This window comes from Lethenteron reissneri, chromosome 23 (assembly GCF_015708825.2).
Source record: "Lethenteron reissneri isolate LAM-NWPU_2019-01 chromosome 23, ASM1570882v1, whole genome shotgun sequence".
Lineage (NCBI taxonomy): Eukaryota > Metazoa > Chordata > Hyperoartia > Petromyzontiformes > Petromyzontidae > Lethenteron > Lethenteron reissneri.
In genome coordinates, this window is record NC_083801.1 from 11,801,310 (window position 1) to 11,818,311 (window position 17,002).

The 17,002-nt window shown below is 46.3% G+C and overlaps 1 protein-coding gene across 1 annotated transcript in view; it reads left to right on the plus strand.

Annotated features, from left to right (window-relative positions):
- LOC133345983 (polypeptide N-acetylgalactosaminyltransferase 1-like) overlaps positions 1 to 16,326 on the plus strand; it is a 99,413-nt gene extending 83,087 nt beyond the window's left edge. Inside the window, exons 8-10 of the mRNA XM_061557195.1 lie at positions 262 to 442; positions 6,328 to 6,467; positions 16,162 to 16,326. Coding sequence (XP_061413179.1) covers positions 262 to 442; positions 6,328 to 6,467; positions 16,162 to 16,311 — 471 coding nt within the window. The 3' untranslated portion in view covers positions 16,312 to 16,326. The remainder of the gene's footprint in view (positions 1 to 261; positions 443 to 6,327; positions 6,468 to 16,161) is intronic.
- Positions 16,327 to 17,002: the final 676 nt, after the last annotated feature.

The window sequence follows — 17,002 nt, forward strand, 5'->3', positions numbered from 1 at the left end:
AGTCCACTTCGAACGTCAACCGTCAACTGAAGTGTGCAATTTGCTGGAGTTTATGCATCAAGATGGGGCGACGTGTCCATAAAGTGACAGCCATCTTGCTCGAATTAAGCTCTCAATCGCTCGGAGACCAGTTGTAGATGCAATGGTGACATTTATGATGAAGTTGATATTCCACAGCTGTGATACAACAATCGTCATTTTTTAAGTGTAGGTTTTAAATGTTCCTTTTCCCCCCATGTGCTAAACGGTGCATACGAGTAGATCTGGCAGTGCGGTGGGACACTGGAGATTGTTACCTGCTCCCACGTGGGCCACGTGTTCCGCAAGGCGACACCGTACACGTTCCCTGGAGGCACGGGACAAGTCATCAACAAGAACAACCGCAGGCTCGCCGAAGTGTGGATGGACAACTTTAAAGACTTCTTTTACATCATCTCGCCAGGTTTGTCAGGAATCTCACGTGCTTGGCATGTGAGCCGCTTATGTGATGCAAAATTATCGTGAGTTCTGGTGAATTGTGAATAATAAAATTAATGTGAATTGTATTTCCCTTTCTGAAAATTAAGTTGCATTAATCCATCGACCTATTTGTTCCTGGTCCACCTTCAATGATTGTCCTAGGGTCGGCAACCTGTGGCTCCGGAGCTGAATGCGGCTCTTTAAGGACTGCTTCATGACGTTATTTCTTAAGGATTGTCTCGTTTTCATGTGCATTGCAGGTCTTGAAATATTGAGTTTTTTTTACAGAATTCGGACAAAAATGGCTCTTATTAATTTGGTTGCCATCCTTATCTTTTCCCATTGTGTGAACTTTTGTTGCACTTGGCTTTTTATTTGCTCATATTTACCTTGAACCCCTCTTGGCAGCATTATTTTTAAAGTTCCTCAGTAATTTTATGTAATTAACTTCCATTGGTTGTTGCAATGACCGGGTCAACAGAAATTGAGGTCTCTAATACTTAATTTATTTATTTTATTTATGTTTATGGCTTTATTTCTCCAAAACAATTTCCGCAAAATGTATTCTAGTGTTGCTGTTAAAAGCCTTGGTGAGATAAAATCGCATGTTCTGACTTCTTTTCATATTTATATTTTATTCCGTTATGAAACCTCAGTGACGCAGTTCCATCTTTATATATGGTTTTGATTATTTGTGTGTATTTTCTTTAAGCCTGGGTTTGTGATAGCATGGATAATGGCATAATTGCCCACTGAATCAAATCCTTCTTCATAGTTAAATAATATTTGATATTCTCTAGTCTTTCTTAAAGTCTTAAAGTCTTAAAGTCACTTTATTGTCAAGTGTGTTACATGCATGACATACAACACAGATGAAATTACAGTCCTCTCTCTTGGTCCCACGGTGCAACCAAGCAATTAAAAAATTAATCACAATTAACAGACATAAATAAACAATAAACAATCGGCGATCAACACAAGATAAATAATCAAAAATGTAATAAACTTAAAATAAACAAGTCAAGAATTTTTAAAATGTAAAATATTATTTAAATAAAGTATTTAAAGAAATAAGATATTTAAACCAGTGTGGTAGTGCGATGTAGTGCAATGTGCAGTCCAGAGATCAGGATGTACGAGTGAATGTGTGTGTGGGGGATGGGGTCAGGGGGCAAAGGGGGGTGGGTGGGCAGAGGGGGGGAACCTGATTGATGGTAAGTACAAGAATATATTTAATCAGTGCCTCTTACCTGCTGTTACATGGATAGGAAACATTAGACAAAAAATATTTTGAATTAAAGTTGAAAAGTGTGCAAATAAGTGTGAAGCACATGTTGGAAATTACGCTGAGAGACAGAGAGAAGAACACACGGATCGGAGAACAATCAGAAAGTTAGATCCATCACTTTGACCATTAATAATTAGACTTAGCAGAACAAGTCACGAGGTGAAATTATGGCCAGTGGTTGAGACGAACAATAACGAAGGGGCAACCAAGGGACGGAACGCACAGGATATACACCCGCCGTGGAGATGAATCGAGAAGATCGTCTCGTGTGCAGGCGCGAGATGGATTGTTGCGTTGCAGGGCCGTGAGGGATGGCGATGGCTTACGGAGACCTTCATCCAGCCGTGGATCGATCATTGATGACGATGGTGATGAATTAATCTACCAATTGAACTTCTGGATCAATGTATTCCAATAGCTTTTGTTAAACAACGCAAACCCTGGATTGGTTTTGACGGTTTCATGTCATCGGCAGGTTCTGGCCTATTAAATAAATATTACCTAGTGGCTTGATATTATTGGCAAGAGCTATCCATGAAAAATGTTGACCTCAAAATTGTTTTGCAAAAGAGTAAATCCTAATGGAATTCTTGGGATATATTTCTCATACTCATTTCCTTTTTTTGTATGTCTGCGCTCTTTAAAGAGCATCAGTGCCTAATGTGTTTACAAATTAATCTTTGTTGTGTGTTGTGTGAAATTTGTTTAGGAAGCTTGTCCTTTAAGCTTTACGAGTTTTTTGTACCTGCAATCCCCTGGGTGCGCAGCAACAAAAACAATCTAAAGCACTTCGTGCAAACTCATTCGCGGCATGCTCCACTGCTGTATATCGCACTTAAGGCATCGGTGGCTTTCAGCATTGTGAATGGTGAATAATGAGTGCCCATGTCTTCTTCATTTACTTTTATACTTGAAAGTTATACGAGTATATAATTTTCAAATGTGTTAGTTGTATTCGTGATGTTCTTTATATCAGAGGTATCAACTACTGTTTTTTCATTTGTATTATGTCTAATATTTATGCTATTTTAAGTTTCTACTAAGAAACAAATGTATCCTAAAAATATTAATATTCACTGAACACTGGTACTGACTTAAAGGAAACTAAAATTTTCAAACTGTGCATATAAAGTCATTCATCCCATGCCTTAGACACAAATAAACATTAGTTCCTTAAATTAATGGTTTTTATATGGGTGCCATTGTGATACGCTCCTCATACAGCAGATGTATGAACTCCATCCAGTGCCCACACCCACAACACAAACCACATGCAAAGCTCCCTCGGGGTGTCATTCTGTTACACACCCACCCGACCATGTTAACTCAGAGTTGCCATTTTGTCAGTGTGTTATATTTTCGGTCCTGTGCCCAGATGTCTTTTTCTGGGCTCCAGAATGAGGAACATTTTTGGGTCTTTTGCCCCGTTTGTTGGAATTAGGGAAAAGTTTTGCACTCCAAGAGAGTTGCAGCGGCTGTCGTGGCAAGGTCGGTTGTGTGTGGACAAGCGTATCCCGCTGGCCGTCATTGCTACTCATGACCTACGCTGTCCCTGCCAAGTGTGGCTGCGTGTGTGGGAAGGTGTGGGGAGTGTGGTTACTCTCAAAGTGAGTGACCCCACTCCCTGTGCTGTCAAGTGTCTCGAGAGCAGGCACGGGATGGACGAGTACGCACCGTGTATCGCGCTGGCACCGCGAGATGGTAACGACCGAGTGTGACGCCTAAAAAGTTTGGTGCGGAAAAGGTGGGAGGCCCAGAGCATAGATGGCAACAGCAGCAGTGTCACCCTGGACACATGAGAATAGTGCCTGTAGCACTACAGCCTTTCGGGCCCACAAAAAGACGTGGCCCTAGACCGGCAGGGCCCTGGAAATTGCCAGGCTGGGTATGAACCCGAGTGGAAGCCACAGTGCGGTGCCAGTGAGCTGACAGAGATCTCGGAGCAGCTCAGCGGTTTCCTTCACCGGGCAAGGACCGCTTACTCCCACGGGTTCCATGCCGGCCATGTTAGAGGACAGGATGCTGTTGTGGAAGAGGGCCTTGCAGAGAGCAAAAACCAGGAGTGAGAGGGTATGAGTCACCTGGGTTCCTTCAGTGATGGTAGAACCTCATTGGGAGGCAAATACCTCAGAATATGAAGAAGTGGCGGTGAATGAAGTGAAGGCCCGAGAGAGAGAGTAAGAAAACTGAATTGGAAGTTTTAAAGGACACAAAAACAGTTGTCAGGTCGAGATATCAATCATGAAGAGTGTTCACTTGATTTTATTCTTAAGGAATTTAGGAGCAGGAGTGTTGCTGGAGATCTTTCCAGGAAGAGAAGCCACTGGAAGGCAGCCTCCTCTTCACGTGACTTTAAGGCAAATAGGCGAAGAGGAAAGGATCTCCATCTTCCTTATCCCAGTCATCTTCTGCATCGTGTCCCTCTTTATCAACAGACAAAGGCCATTCCCCAAGAGAGGAGGAGGAATTTTTTTGGATTTTAACGTTGAAAATCAGAGATACATTAAGGGTTGGCCCGTTGTATGCCAGCATCCCACTTCATATTTGAAAAGAATCCTGCAAATTACTCAATTAGAACTACACAGCAATCATGGCTCAATACAGGCCGACTAATGCCCACTTGCAAGCTAGCGCTGAGTCATCATGTGCCACACTGGGACAGCTGTTCCTGTTGCTCCTTCGAATGGTTGAGATGAAATGTCAGGCGATTGGAGAAGCGGAGGCATTTAAGCACCCCGTAATTTAAAATATCATAATAAAGAAAATACAAAGACATTGGTGTTTAAATGAGAAGGGGCCTCAGGGTCTACATAATTATTCTTGGACCAGCATATGGTGGATCCTATTAAACATGAATGGGAGACGCCAGCTACCACACAAGCCTTCGGTTGCACGGTGATTTTTGCTTGCTTCTACAGCACACAATGGATAAGTCCTTGGACAGAAAAGTGAGGCAATCATTCAGCAGTGGCGTTGTCAATGTGAGAAGGTGTGTACATGGCACATGCCAGGTAGTTATCCCAGGAGGTACCGCAGAAATCGAAGTCAAGTAATTCCACAAGTGTGGCCACAAAGAGAACGTTCCAGGACCTTCAGATGGCGGAGAGGATGCATCACTGAGATAATTTGAGGCATGGGAGGCTTGGCATGAATTGGATCAGTTCTTTGTCCCTCATGACTTGAAAAAGAAGATGAGGAGATCAGGCTTTCAAATGCATTATTTGGCCCCAAGACTGTAAGTCGATCCAGGAAGCATATAGGTCTATGGGTTAGGGGCAGTTCTGCAAATGCAACCACATTCCTCAAGGGCAAGCATGGCTGGGGTGTCCCTGCCGGAAATGTTTAGGGCAGCAGCATCGATAGTGGTCACCACACACTTTTACAAGGCATTATAGGTTGGACACGCTGGTATGTCCGATGGCCGCTTTAGCTCTTCTCCCAACGGCAATGCCACCGTTAGCTGCCTTTTCCATTTTATTGATTTTTCCATCACCTTACGTGGGCTTTGTTACTAGCTTATCTATTTATGAGGATTGGCATTTCAATGGCCACCGTATGAAACACTGGGCTTTAGTGATGTTAAGCCTATTTTTTTAGGCAGCTGTCTACACTCCACTCTCAACTGCTGAGCAATACATTGTATAAGGGGATGGCAAGAAGGACACTGTTTACTGCTTTCTTGTTATAGACCTCGTGTTAGTTTTGTGGGCCTTGATTTGGTGTTGCGTTATTTTGGTGAATGAGTCGACATACCCTGGTGAGGTTGACCAGGATGGTGATTTCACAGTAAAAATGGCGGCTCGGGAATTATGAGATAGGGCAGTTGTGTAATATAATAATGCCCTAAGGGGTGCAATGTTTTGTGTTAGATTTCTGAGTGCAGACACAGGATGGAATTGACAGCCGCCTCTGAAAACTGGCTTGTACATAAGAGCTTGAAGACCAATTTTGCATTGTTTTGCCCTTTTTATATATTCATTTTGACAGACAGGTCACTGAATAATTTAGGCTGTTCTGATATTTACGGTTTAAATGTTCATGGCACTTTCTCGGGTCCGAATTTGAATTGGAGACAATGTTCAATGCCTAGGCAGATGTATAAACTGGAGCCGATGCTTCCAGTGACTCCCCCAGTGTGCTGGAACTGTGGAGGGCAGGACCTTGCTTCTTTGTATCCAGCCATGACCAATTAAGCCTTAGGTAAATTGGAAAGCCCAGCGGTCTGCACACTCCATGGAGCCAGTTTGCATCGAGTGGATGGTTGGTTTCCTGCAGTCACGCGCTCATTTTTATGGCGGTCTAACAAGCCATGTCATCTACTTTAAGTGGACATTAAACACTCCGGGACATCATTTGCAAGAGCAGAATATTGTGAGCCAGCCAATATTTTAGAATTATCCGTTAAGAAAAGAAATAATTGTTCCTCTTTGCAATGGTCCTCAATATCTCCCTTTCATAAAGAGGATATTTTACCTCAAGAGGTTGTTACCTGGTTATTTTAGTTAAGGGTGTTTAGCTAATTTGAAGCTGAAAATGTAACATTGTGATGTTGCTGCATGTGGTGTAATGTCTCTGTATAGGGGTGACCAAAGTGGAGTATGGCGACGTCTCGCAGAGGAAGGCCCTACGCGATCGCCTGAAGTGCAAGCCATTCTCCTGGTTCCTGGAGAATGTATACCCCAACTCCCAGATCCCCAGGCATTACTACTCACTGGGCGAGGTGGGTAAACCAAGCGCGTGCTCCCTTTCCTCAACCACCTCTTAAAGTAAAAGCGCGTTCCAATCCTGAGAGCAGATTGCACTCCGAAAATTCTATTCTCAAGGCGAGGCTCATCTGTCAATCCCATTTTTATACTTTTCAAATTCGCAGAAGCTACTTTTATTTTTGCTGTTAAGTTGGTATAGTGGCAAGCTGCATTTTCCCTTGCAATTAAAAAATACGTTAACATCCCCCAGGACCACATGAGCAATTGAAGCACTCCCCCCCCCCCCCCCCTATTCTTGTTGGCAGACAATACGGCCATTGAGATTGCTCCAAGGACAAGAGTAAATCTGTCCTGAGATGTTACCAGTTGATTACACTACCATTATATCTCCCTGGAGGTGTTAGTAAATGAGGCTTTCAATATAGCCAGATATCCTAGGTCTGGGCTTTACAGCTGTCCCTCTGGGAAGAGAGCTGGTATGTGTTTTACCCCTTTTGCAGCACACGTCTGCAATGTTTGGTGGCCCAGTGTTCTCCGTGCGTACACCAGGAAAACCGGTGCAAGAGTTTCCCTTTATTAAAGCACGATGGGTGTGCATGTTTTTCCTTAAAATAGTGTCGTGCATACATGTAATAAAGTGAATCTTACATTGTTATCTTATGTGTAAAATAAGTAATTCAACAGAGTTGGATTTGAATAAAGTCAGTTGAACTTCAGCACAGCAAATATCAACAATAGTTACAATTCATCGATGATGATTTCTTTTTAACAAATCCGTTATTGCAGTGGATGGGAGCACCACTTTACTAGTAATGGCTGTTATTTAACTGAAGCTCTCATTGGAGGCAGCGTTTGCTTTATTATTAGGGAGATTTTCACTTTTGGTCTCTTCGTAGCATTACTACATTTATTATTTTAAAACAGTGACAAAAGCATGGGTTGATTTTTTCATCTTCATCATTATTATCGTACAGTTTGTAATAACCACTTTGTTGCTTTGCTGTGCAGATGGTTGCAATATTAAGTTACATTTGAAAGGGTTGCACAAGAGCTTATTATTAATGACTTCTATTAAAATTATTTTATGAGTTTAGTCCCCCAAGCTCAAACCTTCAGATTGCTCAAGCCTCGTTGTGCATGTGGGTTTGTGTTCTGTTTTTTATCCTTTTATATGTGCTTTTTGATATACATATATATCTATTCTCGTCATGATAATTTAGCGAGTTATGCAAAATTTAGTCTGAGTGCTAGCATGATCATTTTATGCATTATTTTCGTAGAGTTTTACTATTAAAGGCTCCGATCCAAATATCAAGAAGTATGTAAGAATTGCATGAAGTTTTTTTTTTGGCAGTATCAACATTGCAGGGGGGAGAGTGGTTACGAGACAAAAAAATTGCTTAGTATTTCAGGTATAATAAACTCCGAGTGAAGCATGTTATTTGTGAGCAGTAGAGTGGCAAGGACAAAGTGAGGGTGATTGCATATCTAGTGTACTAATTCAGAGACACTAGTAGGAAGCGTTATCCCTCTTATTTATTCCAGTTCTCACAGCCATAGGGGATAACTCCATACCAGGTCGGGACAGCCAACATGCTTCCAGACCCACAGCTTGAAGAGGCGAAGACCACGACGGTAGCAGCATGACGAGTTCCATTCCCGATAGCAGCCGGCCCCGACTGGGAGTCGGAGCTCACCTTTTATTCTCCCCAGCGTGACCAGGCTCCGCCCTCGGCCACGCACCCTTCTGGATCCCCCAGATGGCTCCGGGCTTGGCCCACGGGTCCAACTGGTAGAACGGGCTGCTACCCCTAATTCCATTGTCTATTAATCTCCCAGCACCACGCGCTACAGTGACTCATTCAATGTCACTACATCACCCCCCCCCCCCCCCCATGAAAAAAACCAGCTGTCCCGGCTGACCTTTATACGTCACGTCGCGGGATGACAAACACAACAATATCCACGCAACATTCACAATGCATGGCAACAATCCAGCCCCCAAAGTAACAGCAACCCAAAGACAAGTAGGAGCGGTCATCTGAACCGAACCGTCTTGGAACGGGCCCTTGTTGCCAGCCCCTCGTATGGGCCCAGCCACGGGTCCTCCGGGGACCCCGGGGGTAACCCGAGGATGGCCCAACGGGCACGGTCCCTCCTGGGATGAAGATGGATAAAAAGAAGAAGCGGGTGGCGGTCGTCCCGACCACCCCGATCCGCCTGTGGGTGGTGCCGCCGGCGGTTCCATGGGCGTCAGGCCCTGGGATCCTGCAGATGGAGGAACAACAATCGCCATTCACCACTAAGTGGCGGTGACATCACGACGCTTGTGCCAGGCTATGTGCACGTTGAGGCCACGTGAAGTGTCGAACGCCCGCCGGCACGAGGTCACGGGGCAGACCCAGGTGCCACGGGTTGACTGACTGAAATGAGTGGCTGATGCACCACCTGTGTCCCCTACTGTGCCCACTTGCTGTGCTTTAGTCACCCGGCACTCCGCTCGTTGTTGTGAGCGTCGCTCCTCCGCCCTCCATTGTTGTTTGAGGACGACTGCCTCCAACTGCCCAGTAGCGTCCTTCACGAGCCTCCTCCACAGAGGCCGATCTTGACACTGCTGGTACCAGTCATCGGTAAGTCCACTCAGCTCCACATCCTCCTGTACCACATCACTCCATCTCTTCCCTAGCCCGTGCCACGCCCATCTAGTCCCCTCGATCCGGCCAAACAAAAGCTGTTCAGGCATGCGGTGGGTGGGCATGCGGGCAACATGACCTATCCAACGCAGCCTTGCCTGCTGGAGGAGCTCACCGATGGGACTTTGTCCAGATCTTTTAAGGATTTGTGAGCTCCTCCCACAATCCAGCCTGGTTAAACCCAGGATGGATTGTAGGCAGGCCAGCCTAAATGTTTCTAACCAGCGAAGATGTTCCATTAGGGGGGTCCACGTTTCGCAAGCGTAGAGAAGGGAGGGAAGGACTGTGGCCCGAGAGGACCTGAAGCTTCGTGCGGAGCGACAGACTAGGTAGCTTCCACACAGCGTTACGCAACCGATGAAAAGATAATGCCACTCGACTGATTTGGAGTGAGACCTCTGCTGTTAAACCGGAGCCGGTCATAAGCACACAGCCCAGGTATGGGAAACTCTCCACTCTCTCCACAACTGCCCCATCACCAATTGGGAGTTGTAGGGGTGGAGTGTCCGATGGTACAAAATACCCAGGCAGGTGCTTAGTTTTGGTGGGGCTGAGGGTAAGGCTCTGACTCCCGGCCACATAATTTTACCTGGGCCCGCTCACCATCATGAAGGTCCTTAATGATCATTAGCAGAGGGTCAGGGACTCCGAAAGCACAAAGAACAACCTAGAGCCAAGACCTACTGATGGTATCATAGGCCTTGACCAGGTAAATAAAGCAGAGATGTAGGTCTTCCTTGGAATTGTCTCCACCTCTGCTGTAATAGGCGAACAGAAAATATGTCATCTGTGCAGGACCACCATTTCCTAAAACCGCATTGGGGCTCCGCAACCCTCTCCTCAGCGAACCTAGCAAAGCGATGTTGAATAATTCTTGCCAGGACCTTTCCCGGCACACTGAGGAGTGTGATGCCCCTCTAGTTGTTACAGGGGACCACCAGGGCATCATTCCAATCCTACGGAACCTGTCCAGTGGTCCAGACTGTTGTTATGATGTCATGTAGGGCAGTCTGTGCACAAACGTCACCCTCCCTCAGCATTTCGCTTGGGAGATCATCTCTGCCCGGTGTCTTTCCTGGTCTCAGACTCCAGATTGCCTTCAGTACTTCCTCAATAGATAGCACCTCAGCCAGCCACTCACAGGGAGTGACTTCTTCTTCCAATATTTGAGGCACTGCAGCCTCAGCAGGGTCATCCCCAATTTGTCCCACGTTTTCCAGGCTGAGGGATTTCCCCTTCCCCAGGACCTCACAGAAATGCTCAGCAAATCTGTAAACCTGTTCCTGGGTGTCGGAGATTGGATCACTATTATTTCCCCTAATTATGGTAATAGGTATGGTGCTGCAGGTTACTTTTTTGATGGAGTTAAAGAGCGACTTGTGATTGCAGCCATTGAGGCAGACTCCATCTCCTCAGCAACCCGCGACCACCACCCATCCTTGCAGCGCCTCACGGTTCTCCGAACCTCCGGTGCAAAGGCTGCGGTAAGCCTCCTCATTCTCCAACGTGGGATGCTGTAGCCGATTAGAGTGGGCCAGTCGCTTTTTCTCAGCCAGCCTGAACACCACCTCTGTCAGCCAAGGTCTCTGGGGAGGTCTGGCCGCGTACCCAAAGCAGCCATTGCAGCTGCATGAGCAACAGTCCGAAATCTTGCCCATTTCCCCTCGACATCAGGAAGAGTGGGGGACGATGCCAACCTCGGCCGCAAGCGATGATTAAATTCTCGCTTGCACCTTTCATCAGCTAGCTGAGACCATGCCACTATAGTTTGAATGGGGTCCTGGGTGTACACCCACGACCTGAGCGGAAGCATGGCAGGCGCATCTTACAGATGACAAGTCGATGGTCAGTGGGCATATCAGCTCCACGGTAGCTCCTGGACATGGGCCCGCATCCGCTGTTCCGTCACTATGTAGTCCAGCAGATGTCCACACAACATCATGCATCCATGATGCATTCATGATGTTGTGTGGATACGCCGATGCCGGAACAGAGTGTTGGTAATTAGAAGCCCATGGGCTGTACAAAAATCTAGCAGCCTCCTGCCGTTGTTATTGAGCTGATCTGGCCCATGCCTTCCAATCACTCCAGACCAGGTGCCAGCATCATGACCAACTCGGGCATTGAAGTCACCCAACAGGATGACTCTATCCCGACAGGAGGTCATAGAAGGCATCTGACTTAACGGTCTTGCCTGCATCCCTCCACGGATGTTCGTCTTCGGTGGGGAAATAAGTAACCACGACCACCACTCCTCACCTCTGGTTGATGGGAAGGCGAGCCCAAAGTAGCCTGGGGCTTACAGCTTCCCACACCTCACCGCCACGCTCCCACGCCCCCTTCATTCTTTTGTTCAGAGCCACTTCCTGTTGTTTGGCAGTCTCCTGCCCTGAGTAGAGGACTGTCCTCCTCTCATGGTGGCAGGAGCCAGAGCCGGTCTACCGGACCTCCTGAATACCACAGAGATCCAGGCTGTACCGGTCCATCTCCCAACCGAACATCTCGTCGACCGCCTGACGAACGTAGTCCTTTTCCTTCGGACCGAAATGAGTTCTGATGAATGGGAACGTCGCCACCCGTATCAATATGGTGACGCATCAGGGACGTGTGGCCTACATCGAATTTACCCTACTAAATACATCGGAGAATTCCTGAAGCAATGCCCACAACTCGCCCCTCTGCTCCCACGACAAATCCGGATTACCCGCACAAAGCGGATGCATTCATAAATCATCCGACACCGCTTTCCGTTCAACCACGGCCACGACCCGAGTGGTTACACTATTCGTTTCTCAACAACACGCCGCCGTTGGGTGGGCCAACACCATACTCCACCTGTATGACTGCGGTACCCAGCCCAGCATTTAATACTTGCAGGAAGGGCTCCTGATCCCCTCTCACTATCGTCTGGGCCCCTATCAAAGTGAAACCATGAACCGCTCTATTAGAAGGGGTTTAAAGAAACCCCACCCCCAGTGATTTTCTGGCCGAGCCGCTTCCGCAGCCTCAAGGGTACGAGCATCTGTGCACCCGGGGGAACCCAAACAGTTTCACGCACCAGGGCCCGAACCACAGCGTTAGCCATACGCAACCCAGTAGGGGACTCCAAAAAGTTCAACCGAAGCCCCAACGGTAACTCAACACAACCCAGGTCAATCAAAATCTAGAGGGGCATTCTCTTCAAAAAATCGGTCCCCAATAAACACGGCACCGCCAATGAACTTGAAACTAACACCGGGCCTGTGCATTCAATATCTTCCATCCGTATCGACGCCGCAATTTGGCCCATAATACCTAAGCTCCTGCCATTAGCGGCAACACTACTCACAGGACCAAGGCAACCCACCGTCGACGGCAAAGTCCTGTAAACAAACTCCAAAACAATGGTGGCGGATGCTCCCGTATCTATGAGCACCCGTACCTCAGCACCCTGCACAAATCATCTGACTGTGGATGATCCTGCTCCCGCTGCCATAACACGGTGTGCCAATGCAGTCCATTGCCCGGACCCCCATGGCCAACAATTGCAAACCGAAGCACCATCTTCGCACCCCGTATCCCTATGGGGGGCAATGGCATGTGCACTCGACACCGACTGCAATGGAGATGCATGAGGCGACTGTATCGGCCGGGTGAGTGATGTATCGCGACCTGCCTTTGGGTCCAGAGGAGCGGAGACTGGCAGGGTGGAGGACGGCGAAGCCGGAAAAAACTGCCCCAAATCAGCATGGCAGCCCCTGGAGATGTGCCCCGGTAGGCCACATCTGAAATAGGTAAAGGGTCCCTGCCATGGCGGAGGGAAGGTCCCCTCCCCGCTGGTCTCATCATCGTCCCACGCCGACTCTCCCGCGCGGGCTCCAACTCCCCGATGTGCAGACCCGAGAAGACTCTCGGTGCTCCTGGATGCCCTCTTCTCCCAGGAATCCAGCCCAGGCCGCCACCCCGGCACGCCGTCGCAGGTTACAATGGGCCTGGATGCATCGGGCTACCTGAATCGAGGATAGGTCGTCTTCCTCCGTGCAAAACGCCGCCAGAAGGCCACCCAATTACCCCCCGCAGCCAAAAATTGCTTCATAAACGGCAGCCACTGCACAAGGGAAGGCACCCCCGGATGAGCTGTCGGCGGCAAGTTACATTCGGCGGGACTCAATTCCCGCCCTTGGTCGGCAGTGATGGCGGAGTCGGCTGTTCGCTGCCCCTGAGTCACAGCCCCCTCCACCAGCTCTTCCTTACCCAGCTGCCCCACCAGCTCCGTCACCACAGAGAGTAGCTCCACGATGCACACGTTGAGTGGCCCGCAGCCCTTCTCCAGCCGGCGGCGGCGTGGGATCGTCGTCCTTCGCCTGTTGCCCCACTGGGACCGCCTCTCCGAGACCCCCCATTGGGGTCCCGGCTGCCGGGGCTGCCCAGGAGGATATGCTGATGTGGGCCCTCCTCTTCGCGGATTTCGACATAGCCTATTCCCCCCACAACGATTTCCAAAGGAAAAAAGAAAATTCCTATCAACCCTAAAAAAAAAAAAAATTCGTTAACACTTCTGACACCAAATGTAGTGTACTAATTCAGAGACACTAGTAGGAGGCATTATCCATCTTGTTTATTCCGGATCTCACAGCCATAGGGGATAACTCCATACCGGGTCGGGATGACGCACAGCTTAAAGAGGCGAAGATCACGACGACAGCAGCATGACAAGTTCCAATCCTGATGGCAGCCGGCCCCGACTGGGAGTCTGACCTCACCTTTTATTCTCCCTAGCGTGGCCAGGCTCCGCCCTCGGCCAGGCACCCTTCTGGATCCCCCAGAAGGCTCTGGGCTTGGCCCACTGGTCCAACTGGTAGAACGGGCTGCTACCCCTAATTCCATTGTCTACCATTCTCCCAGCGCCACGCGCTACAGTGACTCATTCAATGTCACTTCACATGTTTAAAAGTTTGCATGCACTCTTCCTTTGAACACACTCAATACCCTAGGATGTAGCCACGACAGTAGATTTTTCTTGTCAGAGTATCATTCATTTTAGTATAAGTATTATAAATAGAAGTGTTTCTCCAGAATAAAATTATCATATACGTGGCCAGTGCTTGAATATATATTCAACTACTCAACCAATTGTGAAAATTCCACACAACTGTTATTTATGTTGTAATTGCAAATTAATTGCCTCCACGGCCAACTATGAAGGTGGACAGACAAATAGGACTGTTTTAAGCAGCATGTTATTTAAACAATCTAAATAGAAAATCCAACATTTTTGAAAGGGATCTCATTTCTGCAAAGGAATGAAAACTGTCACATTTACGGCACATTGCAGTCTGGTTCCAGTTACGTGGCAAGAGCATTTTTATGAGGTTAAGTATTTTATGTGCCCCATAATTGAATTAAACCTTGGTACGAAAATTTACATTTAACAAAATGGTTTTGTTCAATATGAAATGCATGTTGACATAACCATAACACTATGGTGCACATGTAAAACGTGGTTAGTTCATACGGCATGCACCTTTTTTTCCTGCCGTTTTAGTTTTAGGTGTACCGTATGCTGAACAGACCTCTTACCGTTGTCACTGTGTGGAACCGGAGCCCAGTGATACAATCTCATTACGAGTCACTCCTCGCCGCCACATGGCAGTGCTGCTGGCAGGGGACGCGTCGAGCCAATCTACTATCATTGCTCTCTCAGAGCTTGGGTTTTCGTGGCGCGCAGAAGTGGATGTAAATGTTAATTTCAAGCATTGCGATGTGCCACTTTGCAGGTATTAGGAGGCTTGGTTTGGGCTGGCAGAGATTGCGTTTTTAGTGATTTGATTGCGAGATTGTACAAACCGTGCCTGGCGTGCATTCTTAATTGAGCATGTAACTGTTGGAACAGGAAATCTGCAACATTACATTTTCTGGCCAGAACTGCAGCCTGAATTATTAGTCTTGCGTGCAGTATATTATCAGCCATTTATTATGAGTCAGAGGTTAATGTCCAAGAGATTCCAAGCTTGCAACTCAATTTTCGTTTGCTTGCAGTCGCTCGGAAAACCAAACATGATTTAATACATAAACCTAAAACACTTTTTGAGTCACCGAATTGTTTGAGTAGGTTGTGCATTGAACATCAGACTTTAATGGTTCTCAATACTTAATTTTTTTTTAAACACATTTCTCTTCATATAACTGTGTTATGCAGGTCTGTAAACATTTTTAGGGTTGATATTCTCATCACACTGTTGGGATTTTAGCAAATGTTGGTGTATATTGTCCTGTGCATTGTACATTGTAATGTTGAATGCATGCTTCAATTGTGCTGGAATCTCAGCACTGATTACACTGGTCAACACACTTTTTCTGGCATAAGGTATTCCAACGGTTTTAAGGTAATTTTGGGGTGCTGATTCCAAATCTGGCATCAGTTTTGTCTATCACATCAGGTTTTTGAGACATCAAATATTGCATTTTCAATAAAAACTGCAGAAGAAAAATATTAAATAAATGTGTATATCTACATACAATTATATTATAAACACACTATCCTACAAATACAGCACCATATTTTAACACTAAAGCAGTCACTGACTCGCAACAACTTGCAATCATAAGTGACAGAGTTAATTTCGGGTAAAATCAATGAAAATGGGGTATGTGGATAGCATAAAAATGATGTGACAGAGCAAATCTGAGATCAGATTTGGAATCAGCACCTTGAAATTAGTCTAAAACAGCTGCAAAAGTCCAGGCCAGAAAAAAATGTTTTTTTTTGTTGACCAGTGTTATTAAGTTAATTCTCACAACTCTTTTTTGCGCCAAAGTTAAACTTTCAAGCATATCAATTAAATATTTGGGATGTTTGTTTATGGCGAAAAGGCAGATTTTTTTTTCAGAGACATATCTGTGTACATTAAGAACTGTATTTTGCAAACGGGGTTACATTTCATTTTGAATGTAGAAACGTTAGATTAGCATGTGCATACAAATGATGTTCCTGTAAATATTCTGGCGGAGATGAATGCATACTGTGTGACTGCAGGTGAGAAATGTGGAGACAAACCAGTGCCTGGACAACATGGGTCGGAAAGAGAATGAAAAGATTGGGATCTTCAACTGCCACAGCATGGGTGGAAACCAGGTAAGTTGTACAGAAGAAGTCAATGTGATTTCCTACTTAAATTGGCATTGAGGTGGTGCTCATTTGCTCATTACCCATTTACAGCCCTGAGCCACTGATGGAATTTCACATTCCTGTGGTGAGGGTGAGTATTCGTAGGTTCAACCACTATTGATGTCCCCACAAAGTGGTACGTATTTTGTCAATCCCAGAGGGATGATGGGCCAAGTTAACCCCCCCCAGCTGGGATTTCATCTTGCAAGCTTCTGATTGTGAACCACTGCTTGTAACCACTGATCCACCTGGCTGGCAGGCCAAGTGCTACAGGAAAAAAGCCATGCTGGAGTAATAAATGACACTTTTACTCACGATATAGGATTACTGTTTTTTATTATGTGATTCACTGTTATAAGTTGTATAAGTGCTAAGGTGAAGACCTCGCCTTAGCACTTACAAACTCATATGCTGGAACCTGTCAAATACATTAATGTAACAGAACACTGAGCACACACACAAGTTGTCAGTAATTTGTTGTAATTTTTTATGCCTTTTCAAACTGCCACCGACCCCTACTTTCAGCTGCCGTCTTGACAAAGACAATATTAATCAAAACATATGTCTATAAACACGTCTCCTGCTGGCTCCCCCATTTTTATTAAAATATTTATTGTACTCTCATTCTCTTTTTTTTTTTCAAGAAATACCCCCCCCCCCCCCTCTCCAAGACTTAAAACAAATCTCTCGAAATAAATTACCTGCAGGG